The 18,358-nt window shown below is 56.4% G+C and overlaps 1 protein-coding gene across 1 annotated transcript; it reads left to right on the top strand.

Moving 5' to 3' along the window:
- Nucleotides 1-158: 158 nt before the first annotated feature.
- Nucleotides 159-17,789, top strand: rpa1 (replication protein A1). The gene is made up of 17 exons (XM_086164854.1): nt 159-291; nt 545-592; nt 1,606-1,684; nt 1,818-1,926; nt 2,045-2,133; nt 2,239-2,343; nt 3,250-3,364; nt 4,032-4,134; nt 4,219-4,287; nt 4,480-4,672; nt 6,842-6,978; nt 8,498-8,646; nt 11,847-11,976; nt 14,048-14,224; nt 15,405-15,512; nt 15,642-15,728; nt 17,176-17,789. The coding sequence occupies exons 1-17, from the start codon at nt 262-264 to the stop codon at nt 17,278-17,280; spliced, it is 1,833 nt and encodes a 610-aa protein (XP_086020980.1). The 5' UTR covers nt 159-261; the 3' UTR covers nt 17,281-17,789.
- The last annotated feature ends 569 nt before the right edge of the window (nt 17,790-18,358 follow it).

Raw genomic sequence — 18,358 nt, 5'->3', positions numbered from 1 at the left:
GCCGCCCTGTCGTCGCTGCGCGCGCCACCTTTGCTGTCACGTGTCCGTGTCCGATCTTGTGATTGGTCGAGCCGGCGGGGCTTCCGGTCAGCGGCTGCGCCGTCAGGCGGGAAACATCCGGGATCGGCGGGAAGGGGGCGGGGCAGGAACCGGAAGAAAGAAATTAAACCGGAAACACGTCACTTGGCGGGTTCGTCCGAGCCGTTGGCGCCAAAGCGGACGGAGTTTCCGAGCTTGTGAGCGGCGAGAGGACAAGTGACGATGATGAAGCTGACGGAAGGAGCCATCGAGGTGCGGCCGACGGCTACCTTCTCTACCTTCTCTACCTTCTCTACCTTCTCCCGGAGCTCCTCTCGCCTTCTCCAGGGGCTCCGGCCGCAGCCCGGTCGCCCGGTAGCCCCGCTGCCCGGCAGCCCCGAAGCTAACGCTAGCTTATTGTCTTCCGCTGTCCGCCGCTGTCCCGCGGTGTCACCGGGCTGCAGCGGCTTTTTCTTCTTTTATTCTCCACGTTTGTGTGACATGAAGGCTGTCCGTGTGTCCGCAGGCTCTGTCCAGCGGGGAGGGAGGCAACGAGGCGGTGCTGCAGCTGGTGGTGAGCAGAGCTACGTTAGCATCCCCACAAACACGATTCAAACACAAAATCATAAACGAGAAGCAGCCTGGCAGGTTTTACCTTGATCCGGGAAAGAGGGAAATAAAAACACGCCGCTGACATCAGGTGGATTCATTACATTACATTACATCACATTACATTTGGCAGACGCTCTTATCCAAAGCGACTTACAATAGAGGACATAGGGACTGCAAATACACTTGTAAATACACGATGCACAGGAAATATACAGAACAGTAAGCTTGGGTTAGGGAGGTTTTTTTTTTTTTTTTGGACAGAGACACACAAACGTACACACACACTGCATAGCCTAACTTGCTGCCTAACCTGATCTGGGCCATCAGCGCAGTAAAAAGTCCTGAAAGAGAACAGTTTTTACCTGTTTCTTGAAGGTTGAGAGAGATGATGCTAGTCTTGTTGCTCCCGGAAGTTTGTTCCACCACTGAGGTAGTAGAACTGAGCACAGTTTTGCCTGAGATCGATTCGAGCGAGCAGAAGGTACTGCTAGTAGGTTTGTATTAGAGGAACGCAGCTCTCTGCCGGGAACATAAGGTCTTATCACTTGGTTCAGATATGCTGGACCTGTTCCTGAGGTGGTTTTGAGGGCCAGGTCAGGGCCTTGTGCTTGATCCTGGCAGCTACTGGATGAACAGAGGTGTAACATGAGTCCTTTTGGGTTGAGTGAATACCAACCGTGCTGCAGCATTTTGAACCATCTGCAGTGATTTTATCACACAAGCAGGTCATCCAGCTAGGAGGGAATTGCAGTAGTCCAGGCGGGAGATGACCATGGGAGATTCCCTGATCCTCCTCAGAACACAGGAGAGGACGCAGGAGGTCCATGTTTTGGACCCGTTCATTAGTCATCCAGACTAGAATTCTCCCGAAGGGCCGATGACAGGGGGGGGGGAGCTTTGACTCGTGTGTTTACATCTTCTAAACCACCCACGGAGCCACTGGTCCTGACCTTCTGCTCCGGGATTGTCTTCCAGAACATCCGCAAGATCGACGGCGGCAACGGGCCGGCTCGCTTCCGGGTGATGATGAGCGACGGGCGCCACACGCTGTCCTGTGAGTCGCCACGCAGCCGCGTTCCACGCGGGGAGGGTCCCCGCGGGACCTCCCGGGTGTTACGGGCGTTTTCCCCGATGGAAGAAGGACCTCCGCTGTGATCCAGCTTTAAAACGTGTCTTCTGGGTTGCAGCCTTCATGCTGTCCACCCAGCTCAACGGCCTGGCCGAGGACAACCGCCTGGCGCCCAACTGCATCTGCGTCCTCAAGAGGCATCTGACCAACACGCTCAAAGATGGACGGTACGTGTTAGTCCACCGGTCAGAAGGTGTCCGCTGCCGTCCGCGGGCCTCGGCCGACACGTCCGACCCCCCGGGGAGCATCTTCTCTGGTCAATGTCGCTGTTTTCCCTGGTCCCAGGCGCGTGGTGGTCATCTTGGAGATTGACGTTCTCAAGTCAGCGGAGGAGGTCAACGGGCGGATCGGCGACCCCGTGCCTTACACCGACGGTAGGAGCTCCTCTGTGAAACATCTGGTGGCGTTGAATGAGCGTCGAGCTGTGGGACGGACGTCCAGATCACACCGTGACTCCCCGCCTTCCACTTGTGTTGCAGGCCAGGCCAAAGGAGCGCCGTCGGCCCCGGCCCCGGCCTCGGCCCCGGCTCCGGCCCCGGCCCCTGCCGGCCGCCCTCCTCTGCAGAATCACAACAGCAGTGAAGGTGACTGAGGGGTTTCTGCGTTGCTCTGAGCGACAGGGCGGGCGGGGGCGCTTCGGCGGCGGGCGGATGTTGTCGGCCGGCGTGAGGAAGCAGCAGATGGCAGCATTTCCCTTCTTTTGGTCTCGTCGACACACAGACTTTTCCCTTTTCAGCTTTCACCAGAAGACTCGAGTATTCATGAGTCCTAGAATTATGTGTCGTGAAATGGCGAATTTCTCCACCTCGGAACAACAGCTGGTATCACCAGAGGAGGGAGGGAGAAGGTCTGGCTGGAAGGATGCTGAGGTCGGAGCTGCCAGGCAGGAGGTTCAGAGGAAGACCAGAGAGGAGGTTCATGGATGGATGGATGGGGGAGGAGGAGGAGGAGGAGGAGGAGGACAGGAAGGTAGATGGTATGAGAGGAGAGGGTTTGATGGAGGCAGATGATTGGCTGTGGAGACCCCTGGAGGAAGCAGCCTGAAGAGCAGCCATTCCAGCTGTCGTGTGTGCGTGTGCGTGTGCGTGTGCGTGTGCGTGTGTGTGTGTCCTCATCTGGGCCTTCATTAGCAGAGGTGGGTAAAGTGGGAGGACTTAAGCGGACACTTTGAAGCGTAATCCTCGCCATGATTCGCACACGAATCAAAAACGCGCAGCTTCAAAGTCCGAGGAGGAGCGGCCGTTTGGCCGCCGGCTGTCGATCCTGTGAAACGTGAATCCCGGCTCTGGCGCTCAGTCCCGACGGCGGTTTGGCGAGAATCTCTTCCTGTTGGTGTTCCCTGCGTCGAAGTCCTTAAAGGCCACTCCTTTGGACGGAGGCTCTCTCCCGAAGTGAGATGATCCTGCCGTCCGGGGCAGCAGGACTTGTGCGAAGCGTCTGAGGAGCTGCTGCGCCGAGCTCACCTTCTCCCTGTCCTCCATCTCCCGCAGCCAACAGAGGATTCAGCAAGGACTTTGGGAAGAAGGCGGCGCAGAAGATGCCCGGCACCCCGGGGGGCGGCTCCAAGGTGGTGCCCATCGCCAGCCTCAACCCGTACCAGTCCAAGTGGGTGACGTGTGTGTGTGTGTGTGTGTGTTAATGTGTGACTGGCCGGGGAGATGTTCACCTCAGCCAGCCGTGTGTTCTTCACCGCATTCGGAGATCTGTCCACCTCCGTGGCGCCAGAAGAGCCCTAGAATCATCTCGGGAAGTTGAGCTGCTTTTCTTGTCGGAGCAGGAACATCTCAGCTTCTCTGTCGGACCCGAGTCACTATTTCTGCTTTTTGCCGCCTCTCAACCTGCTCAGACGCCCGTCTTAAAACATGCGCGTCACAATTACATTCTGACGGTCATCGATTATCGACCCAACTCATCATCATTGGCACGTCAGACGCACAAAAAGCCGTTCGCACGTCACATCTGGCCAAGCGGACGTTCGCCCTCGTTCACGCGCTCCAGAGACGTTCAAGCGTTCGCTTTCCCTCGGATCGACGTGCAACCGTTCAGCGTCCTTCACTTGCAACCGAAACATGAGCGTTCGCCCTGTCGTCACATCCTGACCCCGGTCGGTCGGTCGGTCAAACATGTAGCTTCTGTTGCATGTAGCTGCGTCTGGAACCCTCACCGGCCAGAATGTTCATCATGTCCTCCGCCTCCAACCCGGTCGTGATGAGGAGCTCAGAAAGCGTGCCGGAGCTTCTCTCAGAGTAACCGGAAGCCTCGTCTTTGCCAGGTGGACCATCCGCGCCCGGGTCACCAACAAGAACAGCATCCGCACCTGGAGCAACTCCCGAGGTGACGGGAAGCTGTTCTCCATGGAGATCATGGACGAGAGCGTGAGTTCGTAAGATCCAACCGTCTTCCTGCTGAGCCCGAGTCCAACCGTCTCTGACCCCAAGGTCCTCCTTCTTTCCCCAAAGGGCGAGATAAGAGTGACCGGTTTCAACCAGGAAGTGGACAAGTTCTTCAGTCTGATTGAGGTTGGAAAGGTGAGGTTTGTTCTCCAGGCTGTGGTTCCTTCCCAGCCCGAGCCCGTCTTCTCTGGCGGCCGCTGCCGGCGCTTTGTACGTCAGAACTTCAGAGGTGATCGGGGCGTCCGGGCGCTGCAAGCCGCTCGCGACCATCTCCTGTGGAACACCGTCGCCCCGTCCTTCTGAGGTCGGTCCCTCCGTCCGCTCCAGGTCTACTACATCTCCAAGTGCGCGCTGAAGATCGCCAACAAGCAGTACACGTCCGTGAAGAACGACTACGAGATGACGCTCAACGGGGAGACCTCCATCATCCCCTGCGAGGACAGCGGCGACATTCCCATGGTGCAGTGGGACTTTGTCTCCATCGGCGACCTGGAGAGCAGGGAGAAGGACGCCATCGTAGGTAAGCGTCGGAGGTCGTGGTCCTCTGGGACGTAGGAGTCTTTGAGAAGGTCTCCTCGGCACCTCCCTCCCGAACGGTCCGAAATCCGACCTCACATGAATGAAACATAAAGAGCTTCAGAGTGTGAAGTTTGCGCTTCTCTTTTCTTTTTTTTTCCTTCAAAAACGGACCTAAATGAGGTCGTACATAAAACATCAGGCCTTAACGTTTAATCACAGGCGTAACCTTCCGCTCGGATCAGGCCGGATGTCTTTATGAGGTGAGGGATCTCCAGACGTCTGGAGTCGTGATCGTCTCTCCGGCAGCTGTACATTTAAATATCTCCCGCTTGGTGAAGTTGTCCGTTTGCATTTACGGCGCAAAATGGACGGCGTGTCAGTGACTTGTTTTTCTCGGTGAATAATAAGCACGGGCGCATTCGGTCCTCGGCCCCGGAGGAGCGGAGCTTGGAGGCCGCAGAAGGTCCCGCGTGGTCCCGCCAGCACTTTGCACCTTCGTAACTTGACCGAGGAGAAGAATCCGTTCGGAGGCCGAGCTCGTAGCTCAGGTGCTCGTGAATCAAAACTCATAAAATCAATAGAAACTCATCCGTTCCACCCCTGGTTTTCTTCCATGTCTGTAAATAAGATTAATGCACTCTAGAGTGAACAAATAATGTTTAGAATAACATAAGAGAACCTCAACTAACAGTGTTTGTCACGCATGTTTACCTCAAAGATGGAACAGAGATTCCGGCGGCGGCAGGAGGCTGGAGCTTTTTCATTTAGATCTGTTTTCTTAACGTCGCTGACCGGACAGGCGCTCAGTGCCACCACATGCTGCTCGACCCATTGACTAAAAGTCCATGTATGGACGGAGTGAAGCCGCTCCTCTTAAAAACCATCAAATCTTCCCTGACCGGCTTTGAACGCCTCGTCCGTCCACGTTCCCGCCGCACCAAATCCCCATAAATGTCTCCTGCCTTCTCACAGACGATGCTCTCCGTCCTGGTATCTCACCCAGGACGACTTCTCCATCTCCTCACGGACGAACCCGCCTCATGCACACCTCGCTTGTGTTTTTCCACGACCCGCTCTGAGCTCGCGGCGAGCGGCGCGTCCCGCTGCCTTTAAACGCCACTTCGGGGGCGGCGGTGGCGCCGGACTCTCGTCCCGCTCGCTCCTAACTCAGACCTGGACTCCGATCATTCATGCAAAAAATGGACTGATCGGAGTCTGGAAGGTCGGGAAACTCCTGCCTTGATGCTCTTGGAAGTCCGTGTTCCAGTGAACACTTATTCTCTCAGAATGTGGCGTTTTGCCGTTTCCTCTGCTGAGACCGCGGCGTGGATGGCGCTCAACCCGGGGCCTCATTTGTCGGCTGCGCGTCGAAAAGGCCGCGCTGCGCAATGAAGAATGGCGTCGGGCCGAACGGGGTATTTATCAAAGATGCGGACACCGGGTCCACACACACCGGTAAGGAACGGGTTGACAAATCCCGTTGCACGTGATAAATTTAGCGCACATGTTCCTACGTGCAAATAGAAGTTGATAAATCCCATAGTTTGTGTGGAAGTGTCGGCGTTGCCTGGTTTTCTGCGCGTCGGCGCGGTTGATCGATGAGGCCCCTGGACGCCACGCCGCAGAGGTGTGTCTGCTGGCGGGAGAAAGCCTCTGGTCTGCACCTGGTCTTTGTGAAAGCTCCTCAGATAACTCTTGCCGTGACGGGCAGGAAACAAGATAAAATTGTCAGACTTTCCAAAAGTCGAAGCTACGCCAGGCTCTTATTGCGGCGCGCTTCTTGTCAGCTGATGATTGCATCCCCGGGGCTGTGAGAGCAGGCAGGAGCTGTTGGGATGCGGAGATGGTGCCAGTTTTTCTTGTTACCATCAAGACGTCCTGCCGGTTCTCCTTGTTAACCTCGTCCTCTTGATGCGCAGTACTGGGAAAACTCATTGCGCAATGTTTATTTGTGGGCGAATTCGTGTAGAATCCGTCTCCCCGCTCCGTTACCCCCGTCTCCGGCTGCCCGTCGGACCGTAAACGGTCTCGAGTGTTGCGGCGGACGTCCTAGAAATGCCCATCTTCGCCGTCTGCGAGGCGGAGAAGCCGGCAGACGGTTTCGGGAACCGCACACCCGAAACCCCGCCTCTTCGAATTGCGCCAAAACAGGACTGTCCTCCCGTTGCAGATGTGATCGGAGTGTGCAGGAGCGTGGACGAGTTGACCCGGCTCACCACCAAGTCCAACCGCGAGGTGTCCAAGAGGACGCTCAGTCTGATGGACATGTCGGCGAAGGTCGTGACCGTCACCCTGTGGGGAGAGGAGGTAAGTGTGGACGGCGGTCCGATCAGACTCCTGGAGGCAGCGGATCTGTTCCACGAGGTGCTCCTCCGCAGGCTTCCTGCCACAATAGTGATTGGGAAATATATTTCAAGGTCACTTTTCGTTGATCCGTACGATTCCACGCCCACCGATCACCTTTTGGCTCTCCCAATCAAAATATTACAGCTAAAGACAAACTGTTCCTTGAACAACTTTACTTACAAATAAACCTCGTCGCCAAAGGCAGGACATGTGAAACCTTCAAGCTGTGTTTGCAGGATGCTCTGGTCACCCGACGCCGACAGGCTGCTTCGAGGGACACGGGTGCCTTCGCCTCACATTTATCAGTTCATATTGAGGCTTTATGGGATGATACTTTGAGTAGCCAGGGAAGGGATGGCCCGTCACTCAGCTCCTGTGGTTTGGGTACGTCAGGGTTCTCCGGGGATGAGACGGAGCGCTGCCGGGTCGGTTGTCCGTGAGTTCTTGGCCGTGTCCTCTGTGGGTTTGGCTCTGGGCTCGTCGGAGGAAACGCCGCGTTCCCTCTCTGTTTGCGTGACAGATCCTGGTCAGGCCTGGTCCTGTGGGACCTGCCGTGGACGCAGGATGGATGGTAGAGGAGGAAAGGCGGAACGCCCGGAGATGAATACTCGCGGTTTTGAAGGCGGATAAATACTCCTTTTTTTTCCCCAAGACTTCGAGTTAACAACAAAATCAGGATTCTGGGAGTTAGTGAAGACGTGTTTTGTGGAATCCATCATACTAGACATGCGATCTTTGTTGTCCGAGCCGTCCCTCCACCGCCATGAGCTACTCTCCTGCGCTTTCACGCTTGCACATTTACGGCAGGATGCTAATGGAGCAACACAAACGGCAGGATGCTAATGGAGACCCGGTAATGTTGTCAGGCATCAGAACGTGTGACCGGCTGCCCAGAGAGCTGCCGTCCATAGATTATATTCAGATTTTGAAGCTATTCACACACAGACCTGACTAAAAATTAAATAACTATATATATATATATATGTGTGTGTGTATATTTGGTTAACAAGGTTGCCGGTTAATACTGAACCCTCTAACGGAGCTCCTCGAAGTTCTGATCCTGGACTTGGATTCCAGATGCATCTGATATTGGAACAGCGTCTTGATATTTTGAAAGCTGTAGTGATTGGCGATGACGCTCGTGTTTTGCTGTGATGAGGACATGAGTGAAGTATTCTGCACCGAAGGGAGGAGGAAAAAAGATGAGATTTAAATAAGTTGGCGCTGAGTGCTGTTGATGGTACTTAGTAATATTCGAGAAAATTGTGAGATAACTCTACATTTAAATGGCGTTCTTCTGGGAAGAGTTTTTAATTTAAAATTTCTCCGGAGTAATTCTGAACCGTGAACTGTGCTGGAATCTGATCGTTGCCGGAAGTCCGAGCACCTTCTGTAGGAAAATACCGAGGCCCGACGGGACGGCCTGTCAAATCTGCGTTCCCGTCATTAGATCGGATCTGAATCCGTCTCTTGTCTGCAGGCGGAGAAGTTTGACGCCGGCGGCCAGCCCGTCCTCGCCATCAAGGGGGCCAAGCTGTCGGACTACGGAGGCCGCTCCCTCTCCGCCTCCTTCAGCAGCACCCTGATGGTCAACCCCGACATCCCGGAGGCCTACAAGCTCCGCGGCTGGTAGGTGGCGGCTTCGGTCCGAGTCTGGACCCCTGCGTCCCGGAGGCGGTCCGTCAGCGCTCCGTCAGCGCTCCCACGCGTCCCGGGAGACCCGGGAAGGGATTTCCAGCAGAGTGGGATCCCGGTCTCTGCCAGAGGCGCTTCACCTCCTTCTGAAGGTGGTCGTTTTTCGGACGCATCTGCTGACTTTATTTATCCCTCGCTCCGCTTTGGGCGTGGAGCCGGCTGGTCCTGCATCCCTGACGGTCGGGTCGGGGGATCCGGCCACCCGAGCCTCACGCGCAACGCTCTTTTTCAGCTAAACCGGTCCCGCTGCTTTTTGGGATCAATGGAATTCCATACAGTTGGGGATTTGATTCGTTTTTAATGCATAAATGTGTGCATGCGGCAGGCGCAGGCTCCGCCTCTCCTGAAGGCAGGATGTGGCTCTTAAACAACAGAAGAGTCGGGACGCCCGAGAAGTAGCGCCGCGTTGCTTTTGTCTTGCATGCCAGAAGGGAAAGCACGATATGGAGTTCTTTCGGAAGTCTGCGCCCGAATCCCGCAGGTGAGAAGGGCGGGTCGAGCGTTTATAGTCCTCAGAAGTTTTTGCAGCCAGGTGTCGGGGGGGCAATTCTTCTTCAGCCAAACACATGTAGGTCATGGATGGGGGGGAAGTAGACGCCCCACTCCTTCCCCGCCCACGATGCGGCAGTCAGGGCGCCGTGATGTTTTCTTGCAGCTGGGCACAGGACGTTTTCAAAACATTCTGCGATTTCTTGTTGGTGCGCACGTCATGAGAGAAGACATGCACGTGAGAGACTCACGAACAATTCGGCAGTCCGTCAGCAAATAATAGTCCGCCACATACGTCATGAGAAGATGTACGAATTGTTCAACGGTCCATCGGCAAGTGATTGTTCGTCACGCACATCGTAAGGAAGACATTTGAGTGAGAAATGCAAATAATTTAGCAGTAAATGATTTCCCATGGCAGAGGCTCAGTCAGGACTTTGGGCCGTCGGCAGCGAGGCATCGGAGGGTTTGTTTCTCCCTGAAGGAGGAGCGTGAAGGAACGGATCTGATCGTCTCACCGTAGCCTTTCTGCGATGGCTGTGTTTATTATTTACTCCCGGCAGATTCCACCAATAGCTTTTACAATCTGCACTCATCCATCGAGTGCTTTATTTTCCGCCGAAGAGCGTCCGGCCCCCCGGCGGTCCTCTTCGATGTTCTGCTCTGGAAGAGTCGCAGGTGTCTGCAGATGGACCGGAGGGAAGACGCCAGGCTCGTGTCTTTATATCCTACTGAAGATGGTGAGCTTCCTGTGGGCCGGCTGCAGGTCTGGAGGACGACAAGGAGACACGGCTCAGTTCTTCGTTCTAAACGTCCAACTCCTATACATTCACCGGTCCAGTAATGACAGGTGTTTGGTAAAGACCTCGTGAAGGTCAGGACCCTCTGCCCAGGATCTTGGCCCAGGACTTCTGATTTTCTTTGAGACAAGTCGGCGATGCAGAGAAGGAATAGAGCCGTTGGATTATCTTTTCACAAACACTCATTCACTCTTCATCTGTACATGGAGACGTCCGACCGGCCACCTTGTTCACGCGTCACACGGAGACACCAACCATCCACTCACCTGGACAGTGTAGGGTCTCCGCTGAACCTCCTGCTTGTGTTTGGGCTGCGGGAGGAACCCTGAGGAACCCCAAGCCGGCATGAGGGGGCCCCCTGTGGGAATCCAACCAGGGACCTTCTGGCTGCGAGGCAGAAGCTCCAACCGCTGCTCCACTGCGTCCTTTGGTGAACATTATAATGATTGTTTTTTCCAAAGTAGCTGAGAAGAGCCCAGGGCTCTATCCTCTGACCGTCTTGCTAAGGACGCGGGGATGGATTTTCCCCAGATGTCCCCGTTGGATGGTGCGGTGTTGCAGACCTAGGGTCTCCTCCAGTGGACGGTAGGTCCCTGGTGAAGCAGGATCCGGACGCTCCACTTTGGTGTTGCACAGATCTATCAGAGCACTAGAAAGCTGGGTTTCAGCGTGTTGAGACGGATGCGCCGACCTGCCGGCAGGCGGCTTGCAGGTTCTTCTGTCCAGGAACCAGGTCTCACCCTCTGCTGCAGCAGCACCAGCCCTCTTCAGAAAGTTAGCGGCGCTCGCTCTTCTACCTTCACCTCCATCGAAGTGTAAAGTGGTCTGAGTGTGGAGGAGGTTCGGGTCACTTTTGCAGCTTGGCCACGCGCAGGAGAGGACGGTCACCCGGCGGCGGCTCGGTGTCTCCTCGGAGTCCATGTTTCAGTCCCTTCCCGGCGCTCTTTGAAGCGCTCGGGTAATCGCTCGTCATTATGTTGAGAGCGGTGTGTGTTTTCAGAGTGTGCCGTGCATCTGTCCGCACCGGACACCTTTATTCCTTATTACAGTTTATTGCCGGGAAATCGGCCGACCGGTTTTCCTCTCCATTTGAATTTTGTCTAAACCTCCGTCCCGAGGCCGGACAGAGGACGGCCCCCGATCCATCTGTCAGGCTCTCCTCGCTCTGCGGCAATTAAAGCAAAGCCGTGGCGTCTGGCTGCAGAGGAAATTGGTGCCAGCGTAAAAGAATGGCTCACATTTGTCAGTCCGGTGTGTGTGTGGGTGTGTTTGTCTGTGGGTGTGTTTGTGGGGGGGCGTCTGCGTCCTCTCAGGTCGCAGCCTGAACTGTTAATGGGAATATTTTCAATGAGTGTGTGTGTGTGTGTGGCGGGAGCAAAGCGTGTTAACCTCGCTGTGTGTCCTCTTGCCTCGTGGCCAGTAGATTAGTCAGCTCTATTGATCCCTTTGAACCTTTCTAATGGTTACCTCTTCCACCATCCATTACTCCTTCATCGCCCCCTTCTTCCTCTCGGTCTGGCGTGGAGAGGCTGAGAGGGTTTTTCTCCTGCGATGGCGGCGGCCCCGAGCCTTTCCAGCCCCTCTGCCGTCCATTCATCCGCTTTAACCGTCGCAAGGCGTCATTCTGCCCGGAACAAGATTATTTTGTTAAATCTGGTTAAATGGCGTGCCCGCAGCGTGGCGGCGGCGGCGTCTCCTGCTTTTACTGGTGATGCATTAGACGTATAAACACACGGGCTGCTCGCAGGCGGGGTGTTGTGGAGGTTAATGAGCAAACTGCACATTTACAGCGGGTTCGCCGGAGCGGGCGGCGCTGACAATTTACTGAACGCTATTTTTCCACAGGTACGACAAGGAGGGCCATTCCATGGCTGGACAGTCCCTGACGGAGATGAAGGGAGGCCAGGGAGGAGCCGTCACCAACTGGAAAACTCTGTCTGATATCAAGACCGAGCACCTGGGACACGGAGACAAGGTACGCTGGGAGAGCGTCCGGACGCCCCGGCTGTGAGCTCGTGCTCTCACAAGCTGTGTGATCCTTCCTCACCGCCGCCCCTGCCGGACTGAGCGTCGTCTTACGTCGTCTTACGTCGCCTCAGGCCGCCTCAGGCCGCCTCACGTCTTCAGCTGTGGTCAGAAGGCTCTCCGCCAGCCTCTTCCCCGCCGTGGGACCTCCTGCAGCTCCTCGAACCCGTTCGGGATCGTGGCCGTTTCTCGGTGCTTTTGGAACCAGGAGCCATCTGAGCTCCTCCTCCGAGGCGGGTCTCCTTCCAGGAGCCGGTCCGACGTGAGCGGCCGGTGGAAGTCATGAGTCGCGCCCGTCGGCGGATCCTTCTTGTTGACCGCCATCTTTAAAAACTCTTGTGGTCACCGGTCTGGAAAAACGGAGTTCCAAAGATGTTCAAGGTCTTCCGGGCTGCTCCTCCTCAGATGGATCTGGCTCGCGCTCCGTGCGCGGTCTTGGGCCGAGCCCGTCGCCGCGCAGCCCCTCAGCCGTCTGATGTGGACGACCCTCTGACCCGCGGCGAATCTCAAACGTTGTGTTAACCCACAACTGATGAGCTGCCTTTTTCTATTTTTTTTTTTTCGCTCAACCCTCCGAACGGCGCCGGCGTATGTCGACCCGCTACGGCGTAACCTTGTCATCCCGGAGGCCGCGCCGCAAAGCTTCTCCGCTGACAGGCGGAATGATGAATTTTCATAATCATCGACTCGTAAAATGACTGCGACAGCAGTTGAGGAGCTAAAACTGGGATCCCACCAAGGTTCCCGATCTCCTCCTGCAGCTCATTAATCCTTTGTGCTCCTCCACGCTGGGTGTGCGTTCGCGGTGAAAGTCACATCTATCTCCTGGACTGATTGCACAGATTACACAGCCTCATTCCCTCCCCTTCGCAACCAAATGATAAGTTATACGTTTTCTTGATTTCCCGCTCTTTAGTGAAGCCGCGGAAGGGGACGTAGCTCACGGAGGTGTGTGAATCAACCCGAGCAGAAAATGGTGACCTATGCTAAGATATTAGCCGCTGTAATTTAACACCCGTGATTTAGCCTCCGCTCAACGTTAGCGCTCTCCGGTACGTGATGGACGACTCCGAAGGGGAAATCACATACGGGCGCAGACGCAACGGGAGGAAAGGCCAGAGTTTGGCCTGATGTGATCCTTCTCCTCAAATGTTCCTGCGTGATTCAGGATCATGTCTGGATGGCTAGAATTCACCACGAAGAACATTATTGGAAACCTCTCCGGCTGTGCAGCTGCAGCCTGATGGTTCCCCTCCAGAGCCGCCACAGGGCGTGAACGTCGTCCGTTCAGCTCGGGCTTCTTCTGACGCAGCCGCCGGCCCTCTGTCACCTGGAGGACACCCCCCCCCCACCCCCCCCCCCCCCCCCCCCCCACGACCCTTTGCTCTTCACGAGCGTCGTTTGAGACGAGGGATGGTTCTGACAAAGGCGTCCGTCCTCCGCCCTGCTCGGGCCGCGGGGTCAGGCCTCCGCAGACCTTCGGCTAATTGTCCCTGTCAGCCGGTCTTTGTGCCTCGGGACGTTCCCTCGCCCTCGCTGACAGGAAGCGTCTCCGCCCTCCTGTTTCCCTGCCGCTGCTTCGTGTCTTCCTGTCTCCTCCCCGGCGCTGCAGCCGCGATGACACCCAATGTTGGCGCGATTAGCCGAGCCGCCGGTCCGCGGCGGGACGGCTTTTTTGTTCCTAAAAGCCCTGAAACGGACACGGCTGCAGGAAACGCCAGACTTGCGATGAGGACCCACGTGTCCCTTCGACCTCCAGCCTCGGCAGCAGAGGTCTGGGTCTCCTCTCAGTGGGCGTCCAAGTGTGGGAGGCAGATGAGAGGAATCCTCTCCTGTCTTGCACCGACCACTTTGTGGTTGAAGGACGTCCTGGTCCTCCTCTTCCGTCTGTGGCAGTGAGCCTCGTGTCACTGGTGGATATTTTCCAGGTTGGCCTTCACACATCGGCTCCTCCTCCGAGTGCCGTCTCTACTCAGGGTGTGTGTTTTTGTTCATCCCCGTTGCCTCCGGTCTCGTTCCAGGCGGACTACTTCACCTGCATCGCCACCATCGTCTACCTGCGCAAGGAGAACTGCCTCTACCAGGCCTGCCCGAGCCAGGACTGCAACAAGAAGGTCATCGACCAGCAGAACGGCATGTTCCGCTGCGAGAAGTGTGACAAGGAGTTCCCCAACTTCAAGTACCGCCTGATCCTGTCGGTGAGTGATCCTCAGGGTTCGGGTCTCCATCGCCTCCGTCTTCTCCGTCTTCTCCGTCTCGGACGGTCGGTTTTGAAGCTCCTCTGCGTGCGGCCGGCGTCCGCTTTCATCTGGCACCATCTGAGCTCAAGGTCAAGCTGAAAGGTCCAGGGATGGAGGAACATGTTCTTGGTGAGCGCCTGAGGGAGACCGTCTCATGTTTGAAGCACCTCTTGCTGCGCCGAACACCTGCTGTCCTTTGGACCTCCTGGGCTTTCATTCATCCGTGACGTCGTCGTCTGAGACCTTTGGCGACGCAGCCGATCCAACCTGGACTTAGAAGAAACCCATAACCGTCTGCTCCTCGCCGCCTCCGGCGAAACCTTCCTCCAACCCCGGCCTGGCCACGAAATGGGCCTCACATCTTCACATCTGAGCTGGCATTCCTCCGCCGCATCTCCAGCCCCTGCTCTCCTGCTCTCCTGCTCTCCTGCTCTCCTGATCTCCTGCTCTCTGACCGTGTTTTCTGAGCCGACGCTCGCCCATCTCCGGCGGCTCTGAGGTTCTGGAGGAGGTTCAGACTCCTCCCAGCGGAGCAGAGAGGACAGCCTGGGACTGTTTCTGCTCTTGAAGAGAAAGTGCTGAGCTTTGCTGCTTCGCTGCTGGATCTGAGAAGGATGGGCTCATTACGGCTCATGTCAGGAGCGACCCGAGACCCGCCTTCTTCTTCTGCAAGCCAAATACAACAAACCAGAGCGTGAAGCACAGACCTTCTCACACACCTGCGTCTGGTCTTCAACCCTCAGCGTTTGACACCGTCTTTATCTGAGCTCCAACAAACTGGAGATCTGCTGCTTGTCAGCAGGAGGAGGACTAATTAGGTGTGTGTGTGTGTGTGTGTGTGTGTGTGTGTGTGTGTGTGTGTGTGTGTGTGTGTGTGTGTGTGTGTGTGTGTGTGTGTGTGTGTGTGTGTGTGTGTGTGTGTGTGTGTGTGTGTGTGTGTGTGTGTCCTTCAGCATGGTTATTAGTGATTCAGCAACAACAGTCATCTAGATGCGTGGAGTTCCTCCGGGTTCCTCCCACAATCCAAACCCATGCAGGAGGTCCATCGGAGTGTGTGTGTGTTGAATGTGTGTGTCGGTGTTGTACGGTCCCTAAATAAAGCAGTGTGTGACGTGTCCTTTCTGTTTCTGCTCCTCAGGCCAACATATCTGATTTTGGGGACAACCAGTGGGTGACCTGTTTCCAGGAGAGCGCCGAGGCCATCCTGGGCCAGAACGCCGCCTACCTGGGCCAGCTGAAGGAGTCGGTAAGCCGCAGCTCCGGGCTCGTGGTCCGCCAGACGTGCACGCTCTTCCCACGCCCTCCCTCTGTTCCTGAAAGAAATGAAACGAGAAGCTTCTTTTGCATCCCAATGAAACCGAACGGTGTCTTTCAGAACGAGTCGGCCTTCGACGAGGTCTTCCAGCAGGCCAACTTCAACACCTTCGTGTTCCGCAGCAGAGTCAAGCTGGAGACGTACAACGTGAGTAAACCTCTGAACCCCCGTTTCGCTCACAGACGTGAAATTAGAGGTTCGGCAGAAGGCGGCGTCCTCGCGGCGAGCGTCCCGCCGCAGACGTCCGCCGCGTTTGAAACCGCCTCGCTTTGGCGGCGGCGGCTCCGTCCGCGGACGCTGGTAGCGCTCGCCTTCGGGGCCGCGAAGCGCTCGCCGTCCCTCCTTCCTGCCGGCGGCGAGCACAGAGGCTCCGTGTGTCCGAGGCTCATGAAGGGCCGGATTGTCGCGGTTCCTCGGAGCAGGAAGCCGGAGCCGAGCACAGAGGCGTCCACTGTGTCCGCGGAGCCGAGGAGCCCGGGTTCCTCCGGCGGAGACACCTGCCGCCGCTCCACAGGCGGGCCTCTGTGGAGCCACCACAACATAGCTTCAGCGGCTAACGGCACCTCCGCGGGAGACGTCGCCCTTTTTAATTTGTCTCCGTGCGCCGACCGCACAGAGGAGCTTCGCGGGGCGTCACCTGGGACCTGGGCTGCACGCTCAGGAGAAGATCCTGTGTTTTGGTGACGGACCTGCTGGAAAGCAGAGCTGAGGTATGGTGACCACAGAAAACCCCCCATTAGCGTGGTTTCCTGTGGAGTCTGTTTAGAGCGGCGTCCTCCCGAGGCCGCTGTGACATCAGCGCGGCGGCCATGTTTGCATCCTTATCTCACCTGGAGCCAGACCCTGAGAACCCCCACCGTGTGTGTGCGCTTGTGTGTGTGTGTGCGCGTGTGTGTGTGTGTGTGTGTGTTCACCTCAGCCGGTTCCCAGGTGGTCCCAAGTCAAAGTTGTATCAGACCGGACGGCTCTGCTCTTCCTGGTTCCCCTCCAGGTCCTGGTCTGTGACCTGGTCTGTGACCTGGTCTGTGACCTGGTCTGTGTCCCTGAGGAGCCGCCGAGCGCTGCAGAACAAGCTCAGGAAAACATCTGACTCATGTTGTGTCTTAGAAGCTCCAAGGCCGTGGAGCAGACGTTCATTATGGGATGTGTTTGAGAGCGGCCGTCAAACCGCAGTTTCTTTCTTACCCGGTAGCTGATTAACAGCGGTAACCTGCTTAAATGCTGCCCATAATAGCCGCGCTGGAGACGACCTTTCTGTCTAGACGGCGGCGAAGACGCTTGCGTCTTTAAAAGCCGCCTTTTTGTTTGTTTATATATTTGCTTTCCACATGAAGTTGAGCCACGGTGGCGCTCGGACGCGATCCCTGTGCTGAGGTGTGACGGGAACGCTCTTTTTCCCGGAGAACGTTGAGCTGCGAGCGCCGCCGTTCCGACGGGTGGCGATTGGAAGCTGATGAAGTGTCATCGGCGAGGTCTCGGTGGACCGGAGGGTCGGGACGGACCGGAAAGACTCCGGGCGGGCGGGCGGGCGGGGGCTGAGCTTCACGCCGTTCCGACGCTGTTTGACAGCGGCTGAACTTCTTCTGTCTGACAGGACGAGTCCAGGATCAAGGCCACGGTGATGGACGTGAAGCCGGTGGACCACAAGGACTACAGCAAGAGGTTGATCATGAACATACGGAAGATGGCCGCCCAGTAGGAGGCCCCGCCCCTTGCACGGGGTTTCTTTCTTTGGTTAAACAAAAAATAATTTTGTCTGTTTTTTTTCTTTGTACGTTTTCGCTGTGAGCGGATAATCCTTAAAGAACCCGCCGAGTAGCAGCCGGCCTGAAACTGCTTTTTTTTTTTTTTTTTGGTTATAACTACAAACGGCGGGCGAGGAGGTTCTCCTCTGTAGTTTGGGTGGTGAGGAGGAGGTGGAGGTGGAGGAGGTGATGGAGGAGGAGGTGATGGAGGGTCCATCTTCACCTCCCGTGGTCACGTGGAGTCAAAGCACGAGGACCAACCGGCGCTCTTCACCCTCGGCCGAGCACCGAGGAGGGCCGGTCTGGAGCTGCGCGTCCCAGATAACACTGTTTACCCTGCTCTCCTTCAACCTCCTGCTGCCTCTGCACTCACACACACTCTCACACACACTCACACACACCCTCACACATGGACGTGCCGGCTGGGTTCTGCATTGTATTTAATAAAGAACTGTTTGGTGAATCCTGTGCTTTTCTTCTATGTTGGATAATCAGGTCCTGGTTCAGACGCTTCCCGTTGTGAAGCAGCTCCTCGTCCATGGAGATAAAAACCGTCGGTGGGAAACGGCTGCCCTTCTTTAATGCGCTCCTTCTGCTGGAAGTGAAACCTGCTGAGATGGCTGGAGATGCTGGGTGTGATGGTTCGGTCCATGTGCGTGGAGGGCGCTCCAGATGCGGGAGATGTTTGGAGTTCTGCTCGGGCTTCAGTGTGTCGCTCCTGGAGAGCCATGAGAAGTTCTCCAGAGCGAAGGTGTCCCCGAAGCCACGGAAGAAGAGCCTTGGAAAAAATGTGAAGATGGTTGACGACATTGTGAGGTCACGGCAGGATCCGTCTCCATCCAACCTTCATGGTGGACTCCGACTCCAACGACCTGCACCTGTGGAGAACGGGCAGGTCGGGCGCTTTGTGGCTCCTCCTCCGGGGAACCCGACTGGACGAAGGTCCCGGCCGTCGCTGAGACCCGGATCTCAGCCGGAACCGTCGTGACCGACCGACGGGTCCACGTGACTTTGCAGGAGCCAGATGTTTCT

This window comes from Fistularia commersonii, chromosome 18 (genome assembly GCF_037954325.1).
Source record: "Fistularia commersonii isolate RoL2024-O1a breed Wild chromosome 18, RoL_Fcom_v1.0, whole genome shotgun sequence".
Taxonomy (NCBI): Eukaryota; Metazoa; Chordata; class Actinopteri; order Syngnathiformes; family Fistulariidae; genus Fistularia; species Fistularia commersonii.
Note: the sequence above shows the minus strand (reverse complement) of the source record. Positions and strands in the feature narration are given on the sequence as shown.

What these genes read in the sequence shown, in the direction of transcription:
- rpa1 (XM_086164854.1), top strand. Translation starts at nt 262, where the DNA reads ATGATGAAGCTGACGGAAGGAGCCATCGAG. An exon ending in AGGCGGTGCTGCAGCTGGTG is followed by an intron (nt 593 to 1,605) that starts GTGAGCAGAGCT and finishes ATTGTCTTCCAG; the next exon opens with AACATCCGCAAGATCGACGG. An exon ending in TGGAGATCATGGACGAGAGC is followed by an intron (nt 4,135 to 4,218) that starts GTGAGTTCGTAA and finishes CTTTCCCCAAAG; the next exon opens with GGCGAGATAAGAGTGACCGG.